Source organism: Prionailurus viverrinus, chromosome A1, assembly GCF_022837055.1.
Source record: "Prionailurus viverrinus isolate Anna chromosome A1, UM_Priviv_1.0, whole genome shotgun sequence".
Taxonomy (NCBI): Eukaryota; Metazoa; Chordata; class Mammalia; order Carnivora; family Felidae; genus Prionailurus; species Prionailurus viverrinus.
The window spans coordinates 171343532-171370914 of NC_062561.1; the positions used below are offsets into that span (position 1 = coordinate 171343532).

Consider the following 27383-nt stretch of genomic DNA (forward strand, 5'->3'; position numbering starts at 1 on the left):
GTCTACATTCAACCCTGTTACTGTGAATGGGAAACTCTTGGGGTGATGACTGTACTGAAACTAGACACCTGCTGCATAAGCACAAAGCCACTGCAGTCAAAGTGTCAGCTAAAGCTATGGCTCCACTGATGACATCTAGAACTCCCGTTCCAGACCAAGGATCCAGTGGAAAGGCTGGAAAGGAAAGGAGACAGTAGAAGATAGATGGGGATTGATTTATCTCTCAGACAATGCTGCAGGTAAACTCAGTCACATATTGGAAATGGATGTGCGAAGCATGGTTCTGTCACTGGCAGCTGGATTTCACTAATACGACTTCAATTTCTACAAGTTTCTAGACACTTAAATGACTGATCAGAGCTGATGATCTAACCAATTTTCTAATAATCAAACCACAAAGGCTCAGAAAATAGGAGCTCATCTCTGAAGACCCATTCATGTTCTTTATCTCTCTTCAGCTGAGAATTATGATAAGCCATGCTAATTATTAACATTCCAAACTTTACCCTTCCATAATGGGTCTTGATATCATACTCTCAAAATGCATATATGACATAGAACCAGTTCTGAACTGTATTTTCTTTCTAATACTAGAAACAAGAATGGAAACAAAACAGAACCAAAAAGGAAATCGTCATGAAACTGTACGCTCTCTTTGAAAAGTTGCTAACAGAAATTTATAGCTTAAATAGATGTATAGGCACAAAAATGTAAATCTTCCACTTATTTATCATTTACTAAAGAATTAAATATTATATTCTAAATAAAAAATATTTTAGAAAATCTACCAAATTATAGAACAAAGGAAAAAGGAACGAACATATCCAGGCTCTTTATCTACAGTTTTTCCTTCTATCTCTAGGATAAGCCTGAGAAGATGTACAGCTTTTACATTTTCAAAGATTAGAAGCCTAAGTCTCAGTCAAGTTAAATTACTTAATCTAAATCAGAAAGAAACTATAAATAAATATATTTGATATTTTGTGAAGGATGCACAGATTTTTTTCCCTTCATCAAAGAACTAGAAAGATTTGTTTAAGGCATTTAGGAATCCTTTGCAGCTCTCCTATTTTTATATTAAAAAAATTTTTTTTAATGTTTATTTCTGAGACAGAGAGAGATAGAGCATGAGTGGCGGAGGGGCAGAAAGAGAGAGAGAGACACACAGAATCAGAAGCAGGCACCAGGCTCTGAGCTGGCAGCACAGAGCCCAACGCGGGGCTTGAACTCACAAACCGTGAGATCATGACCTGAGCTGAAGTCGGTCACTCAACCGACTGAGCCACCCAGGCACCCCTGCAGCTCTCCTTTTTTAAAATTTTAATCTTTCTTTCTCCCCACCTCCCTCTCCATTTCTATGGAGAATGCATCTATATGCATTCTACATTAAGGAGGAGACATATTCTATTAAGTTAGTATGATTTTCACTAAAGGCAATGGAGGGGAAAAATAATCACACTGACTTACTGAAAGTGCCTTGACCTTGACACAGATTTCCTAATATTAACTAGAGGGATGCAGAGCCCAGAAAAAAAAAAGTCCCTTAATCAAAATCAAGTTCTGAAAATCAAGAGCTGGAAATTGAAAAAAAAATAAAAGAATAAAACCCCTTTTCTTATGATTTGAAGTTTTTTAACAAACTGCTCAAGGCTTTGCCATCAGATGAATTTCACAGGATGGGAAAGAAAGCAGCACAGTAGACTCAGTTAAAAGTCAGAATGCTTTTAAGCTCCAACTCCCACACTTAATGATTGTGAATACTTGGGAAAATTACTTAAGCTCTCAGATTTCACATACAAAATGAGTATTTTCACAGATACATAAAATCCATAAAATGGATAAAATAATCGTATCTACCTACATCTAAGGGTCTTACATCTGACTGTGAACACAGGGCCTTGTTTATAAAAGGTACTCAGATGGGGTAGCTAAAAGGCTTGTTCAACTATGACCTCAGAGATTCATCTTGAATTGCCTGGCAAATTGCTGACTAGAACGAGGGGTCCTAAAAGTCCTTCATTTGCTGGAGTTTCTCCTAAACCCAACTTCAGAAGTTTCCCAATGGCTTTATTTCACAACCATTAAGGAAACGTCCCAAAAGCTCCAGGTTCTGGATAGCTGGCATTTCTAGCATCCCCTATCCAGCTGGTGCCCAATCTCAGATGGCAGCTGAGCCTAACATGTTTCTTCCTTGAGAAGCTATTTTTCACACTTCCATTATTAGAAGGTAGAGTAGCCATCAGGCAGCGTCTCTTCCCTCAAAACACAAACCCAGTGAATGTCCAATTGCTTCCTCAACTCCAGCGCCCCTCTCAATGGGATAATAAAAACCATGTGCCTCACCATGACCACTGGTCCCTCCAATAGAGCCTGTTCTTATGGGACACTGTGGTATTTACCTTTCCCTGACTCGCTGCCATTCAGCAAATGTTCTATCCTCATTCTATTACTTTGGAGTTAGCTCCATTTATAACGGAAGCTGCAGAGATGTAGTAGTAGCTTTGGGTACAACCACTCTTTTATGAAGTCAGCTATGTAAAATTTCATGCCTAGAGGACAACAGATATTCCCAGCCCATCTTTGCTAGTTTCACCTGGACTCTATTCCATGTGCTGGTCTTATGAAGTCTTTCAACGTGAAATTCGTGAGCAAACTAAGCACAATCAGAGATCAAGTTTTAAGTTAGGCTTCTCTGAATCGTTACATATGTGCAAAAAATTAGTTGTTTGTGAGTTCGTAGAGATTCAAGGCCTAAGCTTAACACATACACTTACAAGAAACTTCAGAACAGCAGATGTGGGAACTGGTTTTTGAAAATTTGGTCTTCAGAGTTCTCAGTTCTCAGCCTTAAGGTAAATTTACGTTATTTTTACTGACAAAGAGAGAAAAGGAAAATAGTATGCTTTGAAGTAGAAGTATTATATGCCTAGGTTTTTGGCTGCAGTTTTATGATGTGGTAAAGAACCATAATGATTTTTTTATTTTTAAAAAAATGCTGAAGGGCAAAAAGAGCATGTGCTCAATATCATGTCCCACTATCTTGAAGCAAAACAAAACCAAAAAAAATCAATATACAGAAGCAAAACAATAAATTTTCTTTTGAAAGTTTTCATAAAAGAAAGAAGTCAAATCTGCAAATCTTTCCGAGTAAAATATATGTTTATAAACATACAAAAGACAGAATCCCTGCTCTCAAAGAGTTTTATAGTCTACAAACACAAGTGAAAAGTATTTTTGGAAAAAATTATAGGTCATAGCAGATGCTTCATCAATAAGGAAACTCCTGTTTTCTCCTTACTAGTAAATTTTCATATTTTCACACTGAATTAAGTACACTTTAGTGCTCCAAGGCAATAAAGAAACACATTCTCTTAAATGTCCTGTGCTCCTGCCTCTTCAATGTGTCCCATCTTCTGTAGGAGTCCTTAAAGGTTGGCCTTCTTGCTGTCTTTCACAGTGCTACTTGTGGAAAGCACAAAATGGATGTTTCTAGGAATACTCAAAGGGGAATTGGTGATATGACCCTGTACCCGAAGAGGTTTAAGAGGTGAAAAAGAGCTGAGCATTCAGCAGGCCTTGAATTAGGTCTTGTGCTTTAGCTACAAAACTTCAACATGCTCAGATGTTCATTAACTGCACTAATTCCAGTTTGTGGACCTGGAAGTGGAAAGAGGTGGAAAACCAACAAAAGGAGCTAGCTGTGAGACTGCTGAATAGATGCAGAATCGAGAAAATGGAAGAGTTAACATTTCCCACACCTAATGTTCAGTGAGCCAGAGACATTTTGCCAATGCATAGCTTAGAATGAAATTTGCTTTTTAACTACTTTTTATTTTATTATTTTTTAATTTTTTTTAACGTTTATTTATTTTTGAGACAGAGAGAGACAGAGCATGAATGGGGGAGGGTCAGAGAGAGAGGGAGACACAGAATCTGAAACAGGCTCCAGGCTCTGAGCAGTCAGCACAGAGCCCGACGCGGGGCTCAAACTCACATACCGCGAGATGGTGACCTGAGCCGAAGTTGGATGCTTAACCGACTGAGCCACCCAGGCGCCCCTCAACTACTTTTTAAAAAGCAGGGATTTTCTGGGGTGCCTGTGTGGCTCAGTTGGCCAAGTGTCCAACTTTGGATCAGGTCATGATCTCGTGGTTCGTGAGTTCAAGCCCCATGTCCAGCTCTGTGTGAACAGCTTGGAGCCTGGAGCCTGCTTCAGACTCTGTGTCTCCCTCTTTCTCTGACTTCCCTCCACTCGTACTTTGTCTCTCTCTCAAAAATAAACATTAAAAAAATGAAAAAATAAATAGATAAATCAAGCAGGGATTTCCCATGCCCCTAATGGACAGTAGCAACTATTTCAGCCAGGCCTGACTTAACTTTTATTTTCAGGCCACTGAACTACAGCCCTACACCACTCACCTCTGCTGCACCCAGAGATTAGTCTACCCCTAAAGGAATCCAGCACTATGCACAACTCCATGGGGCACTGTTCACACACACTACAGCATGAATGCTGTGATGTGAAAGCTGGGCCACATGAGGTTCTCCTGCCAGAGGGATGCTTGGGCTGCTGGATTCTCTCATTCAGGCCAGAGACACTGTAAGCTGAATTGCTAGAGCCTGTAATGAGCTGTGAAAAATGGATAAGGAGATAACATTTTTTTGAAAGATCAATGATGAATGTCATTTGTGTAATGAACTAGAGGCGCTGATGAGAAGTTTAATTTACTAATCCTTCAAAACCTACAGGACTTTTTGAGTCATAACCCCACCCCAGTACTCTTTTGTCTCACTTCCCTCTGACTGTGCATATTCTCTTCCCCTGTCCCCAACCCTCGTGTACATCTCTCCATTTGTACCTTTCACTAGTATTGTATGGCTTCTCAGTTGTTCTCTTTAATCTTTCCTTTCGCTCATACATTTATTTCTCTTTTCTACTATTTTAAGTATTGCCATTGTGTCTCCTCTCCTCTACCAGTTTTTCTTTTCTGTATCCCAACAGGAACCATTCATCTCCATCTGTCTTTTAACCATCTAGTGACTTTCCCCTGCTATTTCCTTCATCTCCTCTTATCAAAATCCAGTTTCTTCTATCTTTCTAGTTTTCTTTCTCTTTTCCTTTAACTGACCATAATGAGAAACCAAAGTACATTTGTTCAATGTCCTCTCTGTGGTCCCAGATTGATCTTTTTCTTCCATGCCTTTGGTCCTTGAGAATATACAGAATACAGTTGTAGATTCTAAAGTAAATTCAATGCCCTTGATATTTAAAGCTGGCATTTTCATTGTACTTTGACATATTGCAACCTTACAAATATTTAAAATATTTGCTGAGGAATGTTTTTATCATATTTACTTCTTCTGAATTACTAACATCCAGGTAGTGTAATCCTTAAATTCAAATGTACCGGGGCGCCTGGGTGGCTCAGTCGGTTAAGCGTCCAACTTGGGCTCAGGTCATGATCTCGCAGCCAGTGAGTTTGGGTCCTACATCAGGCTCTGTGCTGACAGCTCAGAGACTGGAGCCTGCTTCAGATTCTATGTCTCCCTCTCTCTCTGCTCCTCTCCCCCGACCCCACCTCTCTCTCTCAAAGATGAATAAATATGTAAAAAAAAAAAAATGTACCTATCTTCCTTACTAATTTTAGAATTCTTCAAAAAATGCTCAAAGCTAGGTCAAAACTCTTCCTAAACATTTGTTTATTTTCCTGTGGACTTTTTGCATACAAAAAAGTAAGCCTATCTACTGACCTTATTCCACCAAATTATCATACCTCCTGCCTTTGGGCAGCAACAGTCTCAGAATTTGGAACACAAATAATGATTTACACAGGCTGAGGAAGAAAATTTCCCACACGACTTAGCACCTTATTTAAGAAATTAGAAAATGAACCACAAAATAGATCAAAGGAAAGTAACAAATTCATAGGCATAAGAACAAAAGTATGTGAGTTAAAATCTAAACACTGGTTCACTAGAAAAATAATATAAAAAGAATATGACACTAAATTAAGAAGAATAAAAGTGACAAAACACAAATACATAAAATGAGAATTGGTTAAGGGAGAAAATAACCACAGCAACAGGAATCTTAATACACATCTTCGGTCAACTGTGGCCAAATAAATTCTGAAAAATGGGTTAAAATAAATAGTATTCAAAGGAAGCACAATCTGCTAAAATTGACTAAAGAAGAAAGAGAAAGATCTAAAGAGACTGAAATTCAGGATTGATACTTCAGATACTTTTATGGCATGAATCTCAAATAGTAAGAACTGAGTTTAGCTGTACCTATGCATTGTGGCTGAATCAACCTTGTCAATGGACATATAAAATCAAAACATTTGACAAAGATCTACCCTTAGAAGAGGCATAAGATACTGAAGATTAAAGAGGGAATTCTACCAAACCTTGAAAGAGTAGATAATTCCAAATTACTGAAGTTCTTTTAGAATATAGAAAAAGAGGGGCGCCTGGGTGGCGCAGTCGGTTAAGCGTCCGACTTCAGCCAGGTCACGATCTCGCGGTCCGTGAGTTTGAGCCCCGCGTCAGGCTCTGGGCTGATGGCTCAGAGCCTGGAGCCTGCTTCCGATTCTGTGTCTCCCTCTCTCTCTGCCCCTCCCCCGTTCATGCTCTGTCTCTCTCTGTCCCAAAAATAAATAAACGTTGAAAAAAAAAATTTTTTTTAAAAAAAGAATATAGAAAAAGAAAATAATAAGAATTTACTATTTAATAAGCATAACATTTTACATCAGAATAAATACTGAAAGGAAATAGAGGACTCAATAAATATTGTTGGGACAACTCAGTAGCCATATGGATTGACAACTCACACACAAAAGTTTTCAGCTGGACCAATGATTAAAATGTTCAAAACAGAGGCGCCTGGATGGCTCAGTTGGCTAAGCGTCCAACTCTTGATTTTAGCTCAGGTCAAGATCTCATGGTTCGTGAGTTCAAGCCCTGCATTAGACTCTGTGCTGACAGCATGGAGCCTGCTTGGGATTCTTTCTCTCCCTTTCTCTCTGGCCCTTTTCCTCTCTCTCTCTCTCTCTCTCTCTCTCTCTCTCTCTCTCTCAAAATAAATAAATAAATAAACTTTAAAAAAAAAATTTAAGAGTCTTTAAAAAAAAAAGTTCAAAATAGATCCTTAAAAGTACCAGAAAACAATGTGATAACATTTCAATCTTAGAATGAAAAGAACCTTCCTAAATAGATATAATTACATAGAAAAATGATAATAGCAAAAAATGCTACAAGCAAAATTTAAAGATAAATAAAATATGTAGGGAAAAATAAACATTTGTAGTTCTTACCATAGACAAAGGGACACATGAATTAATAGGTAATAGTTCGTGCAAAGATAAAAACTCAGTGGGGAAAATGGCCAAAAGAAATAAAGAGTTAATTCCCACATAATGAAAAAACAAAAGGCTCTTAACATATGAAGTTATTCAAACCACTCACCTTAAGAAAACTATATTTAAATAAAAAATTAAATTAACATAATAAAAAACAAGAACTTAGAAATTAAATAAAAGTTATGTAAATTTAAAAAAAGCTTTAAGTTTCTTATTAGGTCTGTTGCTAGCTGTAGGTTTTTATTTATCTTCTTTATCATGTTGTGGTGGTTCCCATACACTTGTAGTTTGCTCAGTTTTTATCCTGAATTGGTGTTTGATTTTGTCAAACCATATTTTGATGCTAGTATTCTATTTTCATTTTGACTTTCTGTTAATTTAGTTTCTTATACTTGCTTTAGTCTTTTTCTTAATTATTTCTTTTAATGTTTATTTTTGAGAGAGGGAGAGACCAAGCATGAGCTGGGGAGGGGCAGAGAGAGAGAGGGAGACACAGAATCCAAAGCGGGCTCCGGGCTCCGGGCTCCGGGCTCCAAGCCAGAGGCACAGAGCCCAATGCAGGGATCGAACTCACCAGCTGTGAGATCATGACCTGAGCCGAAGTCAGACGCTTAACTGACTAAGCCACCCAGGCGCGCCTACTTACTTTAGTCTTAAACTGTTCTGCTCCACTTGCTTAAATATATAATTTATCATCTTTACTTTATTGATGCTGTGGATTACACAATCTAATAATGTTGAACCAGCCTTGCATACATGGAATATAATTTAAATGTCAAAAAAAAAAAGAAAACTGTATTTAGAAATCATATTTCACTTTTCAGATTATCAAAATCCAAATGTTTGTCAAATCCTCCATTGGAAAGACTGAAGAGAAACAAGTACTCTCATATATTGCTAGTGACGATATAAGTTAGTACAATTCTTCCGAAAGGCAATTAGAAGATACCCACCAAAACCACAAAGGCGTATATCCTCTGACTCAGAAATCACACTTCCAAGAATTTATTCATGTGCATTAAAAGATATATGTGGAAGTTTCAATTCTATTGTAGTCTGTAGTGGCAGACAGTCTAAAACAACCCAGATGCCAAAAGGAAACTGATTAAAAATAAACTGTAGGACATCCATACTAAGGAAAACATCATAACCTATTTAAAAAATAATAATGAGAAAATTCCCTGTCTCCTGGAATGAAAAAGAATCTCTAAGAAATGAAGTTAAATAAAAAATGTAAGATGCCAAATATATTTAGTAGGCTTTCACGTAACAATGGAGAGAAAATCTAAAGTATAATTTATTTTGTTTATATTTTAGAGACCTTGGAAGGATACACAAGCAATTAATCAGGGAGAGATAGGGGTAAAATAGGCAAATGAAGGTCAGTACTGGGAAGGACGCTTCACTGTATTAAAACATTGACTTATATAACAATATCTATTTTAAACATGAGGAAATAGTTTCTAAGAAGAGGGTACTTGCATATGACAGAATACCTAGAAGTCGTTGGAGCCCAGAGTTGAAATGAAAAAAAGAGAAATGGAGTTAAATAATGTGGTGCATGATTATATATAATTTGTATGATTTTGAAATGCAGTATAATAACAGGACTATTTTGAATAGTGCTTCACTTTACCTTATAGTAACATGTACAACTCTCCTCTTCACGGAATCCTTTTTGTTCAGGTATTTCATTTGATCCTGTTTTGTCACTGGTTTTTTCAAAGGAAGAACGTAGGCATCGGTGGAGGGGAAAAATAGTTTGGAAAGAGCAGTGGCAATTCTCCATCCTATATATTTAGAGAAAATTTCATCCCCTACATTTGATGAGACTTTTGCACTATAATTAGTGAAGGGATCAGTTGGGTCATTTAACTCAGCCTGTTGAAAGAAAAGAAAAAGCAATCTGTTGAAATAGAATTAAATGAGAGGAAAAAATCTTGTATAAAAGATGAACGTATGTTTTTTTTCTTTGACTAATGTCACATTCTTCCTATTAAATAAAAATAATCTTTTTAAGAATAAAAGCAGATTCCCAAAAGATTTTTAAAATTGTAACAGTTTTTAGTGAAATAAACAATTAAGCATGAACAAAACCAGTCTTGAAGTTACAAAAATTTGATGATATAATTATATTTTCAACTTGTACATTTCCCATACAAGAATTTCCTATTTATAATATTTATTAAGAAATTATGCAATCGGGGGTGCCTCGGTGGCTGAGATGGTTAACTAACTGGGTTTCAACTCAGGTCATGATCTTATGGTTGGGGAGTTTGAGCCCCACATCAGGCTCTGCACTGACAGGATGGAACCTACTTGGGATTCTCTGTCTCCCTCTTTCTCTGCCCCCATCCCCCTCTCAAAATAAATAAACATTTTTTTTTAAATTAAGCAGTTGAAGTATATGTTTTATTAAAACAGAGTTTCATCTGTGCATAATGTGAATTTTCTTTCAAGCTAACAGAAAATGTTTATTGAACAAAATTTGTGTTAAGTAAAAAACAAAAAGATCTTTGTATTTATTGCACATTGAAGATGTTCTAGGATTTAGATTTAAATTAAATTTAATAAGTTATAATATTTTTTAAAAATATCTAGCACAAAAATTCTACAATATTTAATCAATTTTTAGTTAGGAAAGAGCTTTTTGCTGAAATTTCCTATTTATGTTCAATATTGTCCATGACTGATTTTTAATTACAACTTCTTTTGAAATGGCTAGAGGCATATTTTCCTTGGTTAGAATTGGTGATAATAAATGAAGATGCAGGTTTCAAAATCTCATGTGTTACATTTTTTTTAATGTTCACAATATGTTCATGTTAGGAAATCCTTCTTGCAAATAAATTGGATGCTGCCTCCTTTCATTAAGTTTTTTACATTTTTTTATTCAGTATTATCCATCTTCAGGCAGTTTATTACCAGTCATTCAGGATTCACTTTATATGCCTATTGATCTTATGGTAGGAAATTAAGGAACAGAAAATATTTTTCTGCGTATGAACATCTAACTTTAACTCTAAGGTTCCAAGATCAGCTTGGCTCAATCAAATTACTGTTTGAAGACTGACTATTCCATTAATCAGACAAAATTATAACGGGAAAAAATGACAACAATCTCATGATAAAACTGAAAAACTAAAGGGTCAAAGCAATGAAGAAAACAGCAAAAGGCAGGTAAGTAAATAGGGATTATTGTAAAAGCTCTGGAGGCTGGGAAAGAGTAAAATGCAAAAAACATGTATGTTTTTAGTATCCAGTTTGAACGAACAATTATGTTCATACTATTCCCAGTTGTTGCTATCTTATTAACTAGGTCAAAACCATAGCAAGAGCATTCAGTTTGAAACAAAAAATGAAACTATGACACTTCATAGCTGTTGTGACTTTGAGGAAATTAAGGTCTCAAAGACTACAGGTTCACCTGTTCAAAGGCAATTACAACGCCGTATTTTTTGAGCTATTTCCTTTTACTTATAGTTTGTGTCCAATACAAATCAATTCCATAACATGAGAAGTTATTATGAATAAAAGCACAAGTACACAAACACAATATATAATCCAAAATAGATGGGGAGGGGGCTTGGGGGAGAGGGAAAGTGGGTGATGGGAATTGAGGAGGGCACTTGTTGGGATCAGCACTGGGTGTTTTATGTAAGCCAACTTGACAATAAATTATCTTCATTAAAAAAATAGATTCACAGCATTCAGGTATCAAACAAAATGTAATGTTCAGTCACATACTCCATACCTTGACATCTGCTGAATATGGTGTCTAGGGTAGGTTTCTCAAGATAAAAGAAATGTCTCTAGTTATCAAGACTAGCGTGGGGATATTAGATATTGGAACATGTAAGCATTACTCTGTGACCATGTGAGCAAAAGACTTTAAGGAGTATCTATTTTAAAAAAGGTTTCTGTGCCTTGAAGCAGCTGCGAAAGATTTACTTTCCAGAACTCATCCCACTTTAGGCTGAGTTTTAACTATCTAAAAATATTGACTGATAACAGGAAGTGTTCTAAATGAGGCTATTCTGTTTCATAGAGTTTATTTAAAAGTATTTACAGAAAGAGTACAAAAATTCTTCTGAATTTAATGTAAGTTTCCCATCTTCACTTCCCAACTACTTGATTTACAGTTTTGGTTCCTTCACATCTTTACATTTTTAATTTCAAGACTTGTCAATTTTACCTTCAAAACATCATCTTTTTTAAATTGTAAAAGTATTCAACATATGCAGAAATAAAAAGCATTTTGAAATTAGTTGAGGTCAATTACTTTTTGGAATCATTTGAGTAAATGCATCTGGCACTTCTGGTGAATTCTAAGAGGTGTAAGTAAATATATAAGCAAATTTTACTCATTATGCTTGGATTTGGGGTAGACTCAATCCATCACTGCCCTGGTACATGTCAGTTACAGTAGTAAAAACTCAAATGCAACATCAAATCCAAAGCCTCAAAACAAAGTGTTCAGTTCTCGAGAGAACAGTGATAGCTTAACAATGTAAAACTGTATCTAGAGCACATTGGCCTTAAATTAGTACAGCTGAAATGTATTAAGGAATTACACTAACACCTGAAAGTACCTTCCAATGTACATATAAATAGAATCAGAGATTTTTGTATTACCTATTTTATGGCCTCAGTGAATCAAATGAAACCTGAAATCTCTTTTCCACATCTCATCCTTTATCTTTAGATAAGATAAAATCTATTCTCATCTTTTAGGTAGGGCTTTAGGTGTCTATATTTAAAAAATAAAAAATGTTTACTTTCAGAGAGAGAGAGAGAGAGCAAGCACAGGCGAGGGGAAGAAAGAAGGGGAGCGAGAGAGAGAACCCCAAGCAGGATCCACACTGTCTGGAACTTATGAACCAAATCATGAGATCATGACTTGAACAGAAAGCAAGAATCTGGCGCTTAACCAACTGAACTAGCCAGACACCCCAATATGTCTATTCTTCTTAAACTACATTTAAGAGGGGTGCCTGGGTGGCTCAGTCGGTTGAGCGTACGACTTCGGCTCAGGTCATGATCTCACGGTCTGTGAGTTCCAGCCCCACGTCGGGCTCTGTGCTGACAGCTCAGAGCCTGAAGCCTGCTTTGGATTCTGTCCTCCCCAGCTCATGCTCTGTCTTTCTTTCTCTGTCAAAAATAAATAAACATTAAAAAAAAATTTTTTTTAAACTACATTTAAGAAAATCATCTCTTCACTAATTTTGAATATTGTTTCCTTCATCTTATACTTGACACTCTGGCAGACTTAATACTGGGGTTCATCATTTAGTCAAATACTTCATATGCTCAATTTTGAGATCCTCAACATTTTCTGTGCCAATAAAATAAGGTATGGAATTGGCAGATTCAACGAAGGCCTGTTTTTTGTCTTGTCACAGTGGGTGTCTACACACCATCTGGATTGGATTTAGAAAATGGAGAAGTACAGAGGATGCCCCCCTTCTCCATGAGAGATGCGTTCCAAGACCTTCAGTGGATGCCTGAAACCATGATAGTACTGAACCCTATATATACTGTTTTTCCCTATGCATACATACCTATGATAAAGTTTATTTTATAAATTAGGCACATTAAGAGATTAACAACAATAAAATAGAACAATTGTAACAACATTCTGTAATAAAAGGTCAGTGAATGTGGTTTTTGTGTTCAAAACATCTTATTGTCCTGTACTCACCCTTCTTTCTGTGATGATATGTTAAAATGCCTATGTGATGAGATGGGAGGTGAATGGCGCAGGCGTCGTGACTTAGCATTAAGTTTACTATTGACCTTCTGATGTTTGGTGGGTCAGGAGGATCGTCTGCTTCCGGACCACGGCTGACCACGGGTAACTAAAACCTCTGAGAGCAAAACTGCTGATAAGGGAGCACTACTGCATAAGTGTTTCTTGACTTGAATCTCATAAGAGTCAAGATATACAAAGGAGAATAAGATCACGAAGAGACTGGCTGTTGCCTGCAGAGCACCACTACTTATACTGGTGGCGGAATTAGCTAGATTTGGGGCAGCCAAGGTATTCTGGGAGGAGTTACATGAAAGCATTACAACAGCTGCTTGCTGTGAATAAATCTGCGTGGGTAGGAGCCAGAAGCAGCAGCCCCAATCTGAGCCTGGCTACAAAAGCTTTTCCCCTCTTACTTGCGTCACCTGGATGACTTACATGCCTCACTGGATACCAGGTGCATGGAGAACCTCCAGCTGGGGTGGGCTCAGGCAAGGTGGTCAGTACCAATTCATTTTATTCTGCTTATCCTCCCTGGCTCAATCTTTTTATAAGAAAAGGTACTTCAAAATCAATAATAATATGTAGTATTGCATAAATATATTACTATGAGCTCTTCCATTACTGAGAGGGATGGAAGAATAAATGTGTGAGTAAACGAATGAACAAAAATAGTTTTTGGTATATTTCTGGCAAAACGCATTGTTTCCAGACATGACATTACCCTGCAGTACAGAATGTTGATGCTATTTTTATCATGTCTCATTTGGCTACTCCTTGCTTTCTTCCCTCCCAGACCAGATAACCTGTAGATCAGATGTCTGTTCCTTCATGAAGCAAAATGAAGGCATGTCCACATCTCTCATATGGTTCACTGATTGAAAGCCCAGGTAAACTTCTCTCCCCCATTGACGTTCAAGGCATTCAACCAATGGAAATATAGCCTCAAATATCAGTCAAATGTATATTTGCCTTATCTTTAAAAGATTTTGTTTGTTTTCCCAGAGGAAGTACCAGGAAATAATATGGGCTTCGCAGTTAGATCTGAAGTCAAGCAGGACTTTTCCACTTGTTAAAGAATGTAAACGTTGGGAAATGTTACCTCTCTAGGCCTCTGTGTTTAGTTTAGTTCTGAGTTGTTTTTCATTTGTGATAAGGAGTTAATGGTAACTACTCTCTGAGTTTTGTGAGGGTTAACTTAGTAGGCAGTGGGAAGTTCAAGTATCAGTTTCTTTTAAGAATTCCCAAGGACGCAGCACTAAAGCTTCAGCCTTTGCACTTTACCCCAGAGAGGATTTGATACAATTTCTGCCAGGCTGAAAACAATTTTGTTATATTGTCACTTTCACATTAGCAAATCTGTAAAATAGAATCATGGTTCTACTACCATAGCTATCTCTTTTTTTTTTTTAATTTAAAAAAAAAAATTTTTTTTAACGTTTATTTATTTTTGAGACAGGGAGAGACAGCATGAATGGGGGAGGGTCAGAGAGAGAGGGAGACACAGAATCTGAAACAGGCTCCAGGCTCTCAGCTGTCAGCACAGAGCCCGACGCGGGGCTCGAACTCATGGACCACGAGATCATGACCTGAGCCAAAGTCGGATGCCCAACCGACTGAGCCACCCAGGCGCCCCAATAGCTATCTCTTTTTAAGAGTCTTCCTTCTCTTAAAGCCATTATTCTAATGTTGTAATCCAGAGACTTAAATGCCAACTATGCATAAATACATATCTATACTTCTTGGAAGTAAACTAACACAAAATATTAATGGCCATTCCTTACAATAGACTCCAAACTCACAAATTTACTACAACTTAGCCTACCAATAAACATTACCTCAAATTCCATCTGTTAACATTATTTATACATTACATACATTTTTATCAAATGTCCCTACTTTTTAGCAATGTCCATGTAGGCTTTAAAATTCAGGATTTTCTTTATTGTATTGTTGAAATGAATTTTTTTACTAAGAACCAAATGGCAATTTTGGAATATCTATGTTAATTTTACTAATCTAGTATTAAAATTGGAAAGGTGATGTTCTTGGAGAGTATTTCTTTCACACACATGTTCTAGCTACATGTAGGGGCAGATGTCCACCATTTCGTCTTTGTATTGGGTATAATGGTGGTAGAAAACAAAACAAACAACAACAAAAAACATTCAAGAAGATGGATAAATCAACAAAAAGGGAAATTCTCTAAGGAATCGCGATGTGGTAGCAAAATAAATAAATAAATAAGCAAATAAATAAGCAAGCCAGTCTCTCCAGAGTTCTTCATTTTCTATCAATAATTAGGGAAATGTAGTAAACACATCAAAAAGTAAGCTAGCTTATATTCTGCTTGACATAAGAGAATAAAAGAGAAAGAAATAGGATGTTAGCCATTGCAAAAGAGTTTACAGCAAATCCTACCTCTGTCTATTGCTGTCTGTCTCTTTTGTATCTTCACCTGTCCTTAAGTAATCCTAGAGCTGGAAATATTTAACTTGTTTGCAGGAAAAAAATGGTAATTTTTTTCTTCAAATTTCAAATTTTAAATAGAAGTGACTCATTGGTAGTTACAAAAGATATTTCCTACAGGAGTTATAAAATCTCACAAGGGAAGACAGCATGAGTAACTATTATCACTAGTTATGAACTATTAAAATTGCAGTCCTTGGACCATCATTATCTGTCATTACCTGGTAGCATATTATAAATACAGAATGTCAGGCCCTCCTCCTATATGTGGTAAAGTCTGAGAAAGACTGATGTAGTAGATTAAGAAAAGGACTAATATGGGAATATCCGTTTTCTAGTTGTGTGATCTTGCACAAACTGTTTAACATCTCTGAGAAGTTTTCCTTATTTCTAAAATGGGAAGGTGATAATACTCCCCTTTACAGTGTTGTTATAAAGGTTAAACACAAAAATTGAATACATTTTCTAGCACAGTGTCTGATATAAAAAATTCTTCAATAAATGTTAGTGCCTTGTTTATATTTAATTTTAGAGAAAGAGGACACAACAGAGTGGAAATAGCAGAGCCTTGGGATTAAGTTCACTCATAGATGTATCCACCATCAGCCACTTATTTTAATCACGTTTAGACTCAGACACTCCCATCTGGGTGGATCACAGCGGTGGTGGGAGAGTTATGAGGTGTAGACGAGTTAATATATGTAAGATACTTAGCACAGTGCCTGGCTCACTGTAAGTTCTACAAATATTTTTGTTCTCCTAAAACAATGTATCTGTTACATTAGAATTCTGTTGATAAGTATTTAAAGAGACTGTACTCTTCCAAAAATACATCTCCCTTTCCACACTCAGACTTTCTATTTATGTCAAAAGAAGAGCCATATGTGGAGGAGGAGAGAGGTAGGTACTGAGAGAGGAGTTCTATTAGGAGTTCTAGTTTGCTGCTTTGTAGAGTGCATCACGAGTATGGGAATATCATTAAGAATAAAAAATGAATTTTAGTTTAAAGATTTCACCATAAAATGTTAACCATGAAGTATGTTACCTGATGAGTCAAAGGTCCTCTGAATAAAGTCACATATTCATTTTAGCTGTACATATTTCTTTTTGATATTTTAGGTCATATGCCAGATGGCAGAAAGCATTTATACATGATGACTTTTCCTACATGTGCCGACATATGTTGCCGAATTGCCTCTACAGAAGAGTCTTGCTCATTGCAAGTCTCCCTGGAAGTATTTCAAACAAAGCACATCAATTAACATTTGTTTATTATGCCACTGTGAGTATATGACGGTATTTTATTTCTATCCCAAATACTCAGGCAACATTTGGGTTTATATTGAATTTGTCAGATGAAGGGCTCATGTTTAGGGATCTATTTAGAATTATTTCTCATTTCAAATATGCTATTAAATATTTCACCTCTCCTCTAACCTCCATTAAGGATCAGATTTCACAAACAGATAGAATGAGAATTATAGATGATAGAATGCTATTATGGTCAAAAAAAACATGTAAGACATGAGAGTACATATAATATCGTTAGTAAAAGGTTTACCAGTGATGCAGATAAATTGAGGTATTAAGTACAAAATTTTATTCATTAACTTCAATAGTTTATCATATGAATTGCATATTTATTTTTAAAGTATAAAAAGATAAAATTTCTACTTAATTCCATAAACATTGAGGTATATTCAATCCTTCTGAAATAAATCCTTCTGACTATAATGTATGATAGTTTATAATTACGGCTATGTTTCACTCTGTGTAGGGAATATGATGATTACCTTACATGAGGAAAGGTTCTGGCAGCAAGGTGTTAGGAAGGAAAGAATAAACAAAGGTTGTGCTATAAACATAGTCATTTGCATTAACTGAATAAAAGTGGAAAACCTATTTTATTTTAGACACAAGCATCTGAGGGGCCTCTGGGTGACTCAGTCAGTTAAGCATCCAACTTGGGCTCAGGTCATGATCTCACTGTTCGTGGGTTCAAGCCTCTCATTGGGCTCTGTGCTGACAGCTCCGAGCCTGGAGCCAGCTTCGGATTCTGTGTCTCCCTCTCTCTCTCTCTCTGCCCTCTCCCTGCTTGTGCTATGTCTCTGTCTCTGTCTCTCAAAAATAAATAAACATCTTAAAAATTTTTTTAAAAAGAAGCATCTGAGACACAAGCCCTCATAGCTTTTTTTATGTGTTCTCTATCCACATGGAGCAGTGAGGGAGCACCTAAAAACTGACAGTTTTTATGACATATAAAAGAAAGATTATGCCCATTTTATACCATAGAACTTTTTACCAAAAAAGGTGTCACAGGCTAATAATGTAAGTGGTTCAATGGAATTGGGGAATTAGTAAGCTATTAAGGAAAACTAAAAATGTTTAGTCATAAATAACTTTTGTAGTTTTATGACTGTGAATGTCTTCTCAATGCATGTCAAAAAAGAAAGAAAAGGAAACCTTGATTTTACCATGCTCATCTTCTACTGTAAAATTAAACACACTTGCAAAGATAAGTTACATAGAAACTATTGAGATTATTCCAGACAAGAACACACAATATTAATAAATTCAAACTATTTGTTGTAATACATTACACCTATAGACCCTATGTGTGCACTATTTTAAAATCGTTTGCTTTTGACTTCTTCAGATGTGAGAAGTTAACTTATTTTACAGTATCACGATTAACTCCCTTAAGAAGGCAGCTTTTAAAATCTGAAATAAATATGAATATTATTTTCTTCAGAGAAATTAAGCATAAAGAGAAGGGATATCAGTTGTGGAATTTAGGAGAGAAGATCACACAGGAGTAACATGAGAACACAGCACAGTGACTACAGAGAGAAAAACTGAGAACTGCACAGATGCTAATCACTTTGGTCATTTTCACTTGGTCATAATTGTTACTTGGTCATAATTACTTGTGGGGAATTTAAAGGAGTTAGTTTAGACATTATTCTTGAAACCTACTATAGACATGTTAATATGCAATCTGACATTAGAAAAATACCAGCTAATAATAAACTGAAAAAAAAAAAACCTTTATGACCAAAGTCATAAAACTGATGCAAGGAAAACCACTGCCTGGGAGAAGAATAAACAGAGCAATTGATTAGACACTTAACTTTATGTCATATCTAATACCAACCTAGAATTCTTGGCCAATAAAACTATCCTTCAAAATTAAATTGAATAAAAACCTTTTTAAGTAAATAAAAATTGACAGAATTAGCCAACAAGAGATATTATTAAAATACAAAAGGATTTTCTTTGAGCAAAATAAAAATAATCCCATTGAGAAGGCCACAAATTTAAGAAGGGAGAGTAAGAAAAGAAACATGTAAATATGTGGGTAAGTCTAAAGAATACTGATTGTAAAACATATTAATAATATATGGATATCTATAAACCTACACATATACACACACAAACACCCCCCCCACACACACACACAACTAAAATGTTCAACAGGAAGATTATGTAAGTAAAGAGAAATAAATGTAGTTACAATATTTTAAGGCTGTTTTAAGGTCTAGGAAAATATTAAATTTTTTATATTAGACTTCAATACCACAAGTATTCACTTTGTCACATCTTGGGTAACAAGTAAAAGGTGTAACCACAAGACAAATGAAGGGGTAGGATGAAATAATACAATATATAATAATAAGAGCATCGTCACTGGGCACAATAGAATTCAACAAAAATCAAAATCCTAAGTGTAATAGCAAAATCTCCCTATATGTGAATATTAAGTGATGAGCTTGAATAATCTGTGGCTCAAAACAGAAATAATAGTAGAAATTAGAAACTCTTTTGAATTGGATGATAATTAAAATATTATTTATCACAACTTTCAGGTTACATCTAAATTAACATGTAGAGAGAAACTAATAGTATTAAAATCATATATTTGAAAAAAGCTGCAAGTCAGTGACAAATATGGTTTAATAATTTTGGAAAAGGAGCAACACATTAAATGAAAGGAAGTTATCAGAAGAAAATATAAATCTAATATAAGATATTAAAAATTAGAGAAAATATAATACAGAATATCAGTATCAAGAGAATCAAAAGCTGCTTTTTAAAAGACAAAGAAGTTGATTAGACCCTTGGCCTGACAGCTTAAAAAGAAACAAAAGCAAAAATAACAAGAGTAAAGAATGAAGGAGATAATACCATGTCAGATCCTAAAGACCTTAAGATATCATAGAAAGATAATGTGAAAACCTTGATAAATCTTTTAAAATGCAGATGAAATTCCTAAAAAAAAAGAAAGAAAACTAATGCAAGGAAAATTAAAGTATAGGAAGGTATATAACTATAAAAATTATTCTGCAATTAGAAACTTTCTGTAAGTATCCATGATGAAATGGCTCCATTGTAAATACTACAGAATTTTTAAGGAAGAAATGACATATTACAAAATCCTTCCAGAGAATAGGAAAAAAAGATAATCACTTCCCAATTCATTCTATAAATCCAGTATAACTTTGATACAAAAATTTATAAGAAAACATTGAAGGAAAAAATATTAGAGAACAGTTGTACCCATTGAACATGGATGCAAAATGTTAAGCAAAATATTATCAAAGCAAATATGACAATATTAAAAAGGTTATTACATCAAGTGTTTTTATTCCGGGAATGCAATGACTCTTCAACATTAGAAAAAGCAAGCAATGGGGCGCCTGGGTGGCACAGTCGGTTAAGCGTCCGACTTCAGCTCAGGTCACGATCTCGCGGCCCGTGAGTCGAGCCCCGCGTCGGGCTCTGGGCTGATGGCTCAGAGCCTGGAGCCTGTTTCTGATTCTGTGTCTCCCTCTCTCTCTGCCCCTCCCCCGTTCATGCTCTGTCTCTCTCTGTCCCAAAAATAAATAAACGTTGAAAAAAAAATTAAAAAAAAAAAAAAAGAAAGAAAAAGCAAGCAATGTAATTTACCACAGTATCCATGGGTAAATTACTTCACCTCTCAAAAAGTTTAAATTCCTTATTTAAAGTTTCAATTTCCTCATCTGTAAAATCAAGAGCATGAAAATACAAATATCATGTGTTTTGTATGAGAATTAAATAATTAATGAATGTAAAGTGCTTAGCACATGGCACACAGCACATGCTCAACAAATCTATTATCAGTGCCTTTTAAAAATGACAAATGTGAAAGAAAAAAAGCAATATTTACATTGAACAATTTAGCAGACTGAAGTCTCATTTACGCAATTCTCGCAAACCTCTTACTATGCAAACAATTCACCCCAAAACTTTAAGGTTTAACAGCTATTTATTCAGCCCCCAGTTCCACAGGTCAACAATTGAAGGTAGAGATAGCAGAATGGTTCTTCTGGTCTTAGCTGGATTCATTCATGTGTCTGTAGTCAGCTGTTTGGTCAGTTAAGAACTGGCTAGTCTCGGGAGGAGGCACTGGATCAATTAGGATGACTAGTCTCTGCACAATGCGGTCTCTCATTTACCATCTGGGTAATGTGGATTTGCTCACATGGCAGTTACAGGGTTCCACGAGAACAAGAGAGGGCAGGCCCCAATACATACGTGTTTTTAAATCTCCCATTTGTATAACATTGATATTGTCTTATTTTCTAAATCAAGTCATGTGATCAAGCCAAGAATTTGAGTATAGAAGGAATCATGCCAAGGATGTGAATATAGGGAATCTTGACTAAAATGAGGACAATTACTCTAATAATATACCAAAAGTCCTAAGCAATTATTCATTATTTTAAAAAGATATAAGAAATTGTATACATGATTTTACCCAACATAAATTACCCACCTATTAAAATTGTTCGTTAGAACAATTTTCTCCCAAAACTCATTGTTTTACTTAGCATTCCTATTTTTATGAAACCATTTCTAAGTCTCTAAGACTTTAGCTTGGTAACCCAAACATAACTTTCAAATATAGTGCCTACTACTGCCCAATCCAAGACTTTTTCTCCAACGAGGCAAGTAAACCAATGTCTTTTTCTTACATGGTGTTCTTATTTCTGCTCGGCTCACAACATTTCCTTATCTAAGAGATTCACTCTTTGACGCTGCTCCCTTGAGTCATTTAACATAACTCATCATTTAAGTTTCCAGCTCAAGTACTACTTAAAGATGACAATAACGTATTCCATATTAATATAAGAAGAAAGTTAGAAACCAAACATCTGAACTCCCTTGTGTACCATGAACTTTGATGGGAATAGCCATACATATAACATTCCATCTTCTGAATCTTCTGTCTTCTGAATAAGACAGTAAAAATTATTGTATAAAGGTCATTTTTTGGACTTCCTGTGTCTTCCATAGAATTCAGCATGGCAAAATAGATTTAGGATCTAATATGTACATATTTATTTCATATTTTTTAATGAATTTGGTAAAAAAATTTATACTAATTTTTTAGTGTATATACTTGTAGTATCTTATTATTAAATAAAGGAATTCAAACTAAGTTAAGTGATATTTCAAAGACACTGACTAGGCACTGTATTACTTATAACCATAAATCATATATTTTGTTATCCAATAATCTAAATGTCTCTATCTCTACCTAACTTATAATATAGATCTAGAGTGAATTGTATCTTTTAGTTAATCTATCTAATGCAAATTAAACTTATTTCTTATATTAAATATGTACTATACCTAAGTTAATTTAACTGCCTTTAGAAATTTCTAATTTAGATTTTTCTCTGAGGAAAACTTGCCTTTCCATACATTTACTATTTAAAATGAATGAAAGTATCCCTTAGAAGTCTTCTAACTAAACATTAAAAACTAATTAGCCCATCTAGTGGTTATGCTTTTGTCTATTCTTTTATTCTCAGAGCTGACTGCTTGAGTAAAGAAAGGTCTTTCCTTGGACCTAGCAAACAAAAAATATTTGCTATGTCCGATTAACTGACTTATGAATGTCAAATGCAATTATCTATAGATACTTAGTAAAATTTTGAAGAAGGAAGACTATCCTATACCAAATGAATGGCCCTGTAAGCAGGCATTTAAATAGAATTCTAATTATAGAAATGACAAATTTGAGTTGGCTTATATTTGGTTACAGTATACAATCCATTTGAGATGTGAAGTGGCATATAAAAATAGATACAAAACCAAAGAATAATATGAATAACTGAAAATTCATGTAAAATGAAAAAACAAAGACAAAATAATAAGACTCGGTGAGATGAATGCATGTCGTCCTCTGTTTCTATTTCAAAACTAGCCAAAATTTGACTCTCCTTTTTTTAAAAACTCTATTGAGCAGCTTATCCAAAATAATAATAAAGTTCAGACAGCACATGAAACTAAGAAAGATTTATTTCTTAAATCTCAGCAAAGAGGATACTCGATGATATAGTGGTCATCACTATAATAGATCCAGTAGTGATTATTTTAAAATTTTTCTATGTTCTGTCCACAAGTAAGGATAAAACTGAAGCGTGGTTGCATAAAAGCAAGCCCACGGAATCCAGAACAACGTAGTTCAAGTGGACAGCTCTTGACTGTCTTTCTCTGTGAAAAATATATTAGACATCTAGAGAAAAGGAATGCATATTTTTAGATAGTCCTCCATAAAGATTCTTACTCGAAATCACATTTATGTTTAAAAAGCAAGGAGTTTAAGGTTTTGTTTTCTACTAAGAATCTAGAGGGTAGATACTCTGTGTTGCAATGATGGCCCACCCATATGCTTTGACAATTGATTAGGCAGAGTGAATTCATTATTTGTTCTTCTTACTTGTTAACATTAATTCACATCCCTAATTATTATTAGAAAACAGGATATTAAGGGTGTTAGGATAATTGCATCTGTAAACACTAGAAAGAATCAGAAACTTTCCATGAAAGGGTAAAAAAAAAGTGTACTTTAGGATAACAAACAAATTAACCTAGCTCAAAATAAGACATAGAAAAGAAAAAAAATGGTAGGAGATTAAAAATATCATAGGATACCATATGGATAAAGCATCACTGGAAAATCACATTTGCATTTCATGAAGAATGGATAGCTAATTTCATAATGATTTTCTTTGAAAGTGAAGAAAAAAAATTATGTAGTCATTCAAACAGAACTAGAAAAACCAAGAACTTGTAAAATACATTTTTAACTTTAAAGAAAAAGACTAGTGTTAGTGAATCCAGATTTGCAATTTATATTATCTAACGCTAGAAAGAAAAACTTACAAATAAGATAACTAAAAATAACTTATCCAAATTGAGATACTTTTGAGAGTGAATTAATTCATTACTTTCTTATTAGAAAGCTAGAAAATTAGGCCTAGACCAGGCTAACCTGGGCAAACTGGAATGCATGGTCAGTATACTTAAAATTCTCACAGTCACAAACCTGAGGCAGAAGTTATTCCTTCCCCCAAATCACCTCCTCTCTTCAAGCTTCTTAGTCAAAGAGTACCAACACTCTTATCTTTAACTAAACCTAGATCAGTATTCAATTTTAAAAATGGTTTTCCCAGCTGTGAGTCACTGACACTCACTGAATATGGACATTCTCTTTTCCTTAGAGAGAAAGGACAAACACTTCTTGATAATGGAGGTACCAATTTATTGCCCTGGCTTTTATCTTACCTGAGCTATATTTACTGCATTATGGATTCGCCTGTCTTTCTCATGATCCTTGGTCTTCTGTAATGTTTGCAATATTTTGTTTCTAAATCCATCCTGCTCATCATCTCCCCGAAGTTCCCATGACATTTTCACCAGGTTATACACTAAGCCATAGTATCCAATCCATATCACTGGATAACCTGTGGAAAAAGATATATTCTTTGGGAAGACATAATCTTATTCATCTTAGTAATGCACAATTTTGTGAAAAAGAAGAACTGCGGTTTTACTAATACGGTGTTGTAAAGTCTGAAATTCTGAGCTTTGGAATTTGTTTTACTCTTCACAGCTCCTACTCCTTTAATTTTAAAAGATCACAGCTTAGTTTAAAATTTCTAGTCGTAAGAAAAGATCTGCACCTAACTATTATCATACCTCATAAATGTAAAAGTTGGACAGGTGAAGTAGGAACTATGTATTTAAAAAAAAAAAAACTTTGGAATTCATGGAAAGAGGAATTTGTTCAAGGCAATATGAATATTTAAACCACCATAGTGAATTTTTATAACAAATTAGAGAATAGGAGAAAAATCAAGCTCTATGAAACACACCATTTGAACCAAGAAGAAAGCTTTGAAAATAATGTGAAAAGCAGACAAAAATTGCCAATATAATTATAGACTGGAAGTTTTTTTTTTTTAATAGAGACATAAATCAACTGAAACAGAGGAAAGGGAACAATGAATCCAGAAGAGATTTTTAAAAGTCTAAGACAATCTTCTTTCTAAAACTTATATACCAATTAGTAATTTATATAAATTATCAAGGTCCACATTTAAAATACACCTCTCCCATACAGAAAGGAGGAAAAAGTTTCTCTTTACTCTTTATCTTAATTATTTCTTACCTCAGGGGTATAGTGCTATATAATACTATTCAGGAAAAGAGAATTCTAATTTAGATAGAGATGGGATAAATTTGTAGAATGAACTACTACAGCAGGTCTCAAAGGGGATATGAACTAAAGTCAGTCAAAGAGGAACATGAGAGTATGAGTATATGCGAAGCAGGTAAGAAGAACAGGAGGAAGAGAAGGTTCAGGAAGGGCTTTAGAGTCAATTGAATTTTGTATTGTACTGTCCTCCAAATCCTGATGACAGCCTGTGTGACACTGGAACTCATCAGTTCTCTTCTTGAATAAAGATAAAGCACAACATGAAAAAATGATAATCCTCAACTTTTCCTAATTCAATCTAGATTTTTATAATCCAAGCTACATAATAATAATATTTTTTTTAATTTTTTAATGCTTATTTTTTATTTTTGAGAGAGAGAGGCAGAGCATAAGTGGGGGAAGAGCAGAGAGGGAAACAGAATTCGAAGCAGGCTCCAGGCTCTGAGCTGTCAGCACAGAGCCCAACACAGAGCTCAAACCCACAAAGAGATCATGACCTGAGCCAAAGTTGGATGCTTAACTGACTGAGCCACCCAGATGCCCCAATAATAATTATTATAGTTATAACTAGAAAACTTGGACATTCCTACTACTATGTGCCCTTATTCTAGGCCTCATTACAGTTCTGCTATGATGACCGTATTACACTTAGCATAATAGAAGGAACATATGACCTTCAACTCAGGTTAGAAACCCCCCTAGCAGGGGCACCTGGGTGGCTTAGTTGGTTGAGCGTCTGACTTCAACTTTAAAGTCATGATCTCATGGTTTGTAAGTTCAACCCCACATCGAGTTCTGTGTTGTCAGCACGGAGCCCACTTTGGATCCCCTGTTCCCCTCTCTCTCTCTGCACCTCTCCCACTCATACTCTCTCTCTCTCTCAAAAATAAATAAAACATTTTTTTAAAAAATGAAAATCCCCTAGCATGACACAGATGATGAGTGACAGAGCCAAGTGAAGGAGAGACTAATCTTACGCCATGCAGCATAGGCTCTCCAATTCAGACAAGTGCTTGCCTTCCTTCTATTCCATTCATAGGAAACAGACTAGAAGGTAGAAAGAGGAGGCAGAATGGAAAGTATGTACACGTTTTACAAGTGGGAGGAGGAAGGCAAATGTCCAGCTTCCAAACTTAAGGCACCTTTCATCCTTTCTATTGATACTTTGAAAGAGATAGTGTGAACTATAGGTAAGCAGCCAATTCTTTTGAAAATGTAATTCTCCCCATAAAAATTTTACAAGTTAAAATTAGTATGCTGCCATATTTGAAATTACATGTATGAATTGATACCAGCAAGATGGCAGAATAGGACATCCCCAGCATTCATCCCCTCATAGAAACAACAACTTGGCAGCCATCCATAAACAAAAGTGCCTTTTTCAGGACCTTGGGACCCAGGTAGGAGGTTGTGCAACCCCAGTGGAAACAAGACTGAGGAGGCAGTCCCAGCCCAGGTGGAACACCTGTTGGCAGTAATGTGGTCCCAGCTACGGACCTGGAAGCATCCTTGCCCACCCTGTGAACTCGGCTCCAGCCCTTTTGATCCACAAAGGATCTCCAGCAAAGGACCCAGGAAAACCCATGCCTGTTGGTGCCTCTGGTAACAGGCCTGCTGTCTGTTGGCCCTGAAGCAGCTCTGTGACCTGGCTCCAGCTTCACTCTACCATGGTACAGAAGCAGCTCTTCTGACCCAGAAACCCCCCCACAGGCCCTGGCAGGAGAGTGTTCAGGGATGTGGCAGGGGCCAAATCTACTTGCATCCCAGGTAACAGGCCTAACATCTGGAGATACAGAAGTGGTTCCATAATCACATTTCCACCCTGCTCAACCATGGTCCTGGAGGTGGTCCCATCCACTTAGGGACCCAGCAGGAACTCTGCCTAGTCATTCCTTTGGCAATAGGCCCACTGACTCCTCGTCGAGAGGTAACTATAAGAAGACAGAGGGTAGAGGATGATAATGAGGATCTCAAATTGAACTGAGGTAGAGAGCTCATATTAGAAATGGATAGGGGTGCCTGGCTGGTTCAGTGGGTAGAGCATGCAACTCTTGACCTTGGGGTCATGTGTTCAAGCCCCATGTTAGGTATAGAGTTTAAGTTTAAAAATAGAAATTTTGGGGGCACTTGGGTGGCTTAGTTAGTGGAGCAGGCAACTCTTGATCTTGGGGTGATGAGTTAGAGCCCCAAGTTGGGTATGGAATCTAAGAAAAGAAATGGATAAGGTAAAATAACTAAAGATAAATGGGATCAGATTAAGTGGTAGATGTTT

At 35.7% G+C, this 27383-nt stretch overlaps 1 protein-coding gene across 8 annotated transcripts in view; it reads right to left on the reverse strand.

Annotated features, from left to right (window-relative positions):
* TMEM232 (transmembrane protein 232) overlaps positions 1-27383 on the reverse strand; it is a 213254-nt gene that overhangs the window by 97287 nt on the left and 88584 nt on the right. For all 8 annotated transcript variants that reach the window (XM_047866564.1, XM_047866579.1, XM_047866570.1 and 5 more), the window contains 2 exons: positions 24178-24356; positions 8998-9242 (listed from right to left, as the gene is read on the reverse strand). In XM_047866564.1, coding sequence (XP_047722520.1) covers positions 8998-9242; positions 24178-24356 — 424 coding nt within the window. The remainder of the gene's footprint in view (positions 1-8997; positions 9243-24177; positions 24357-27383) is intronic.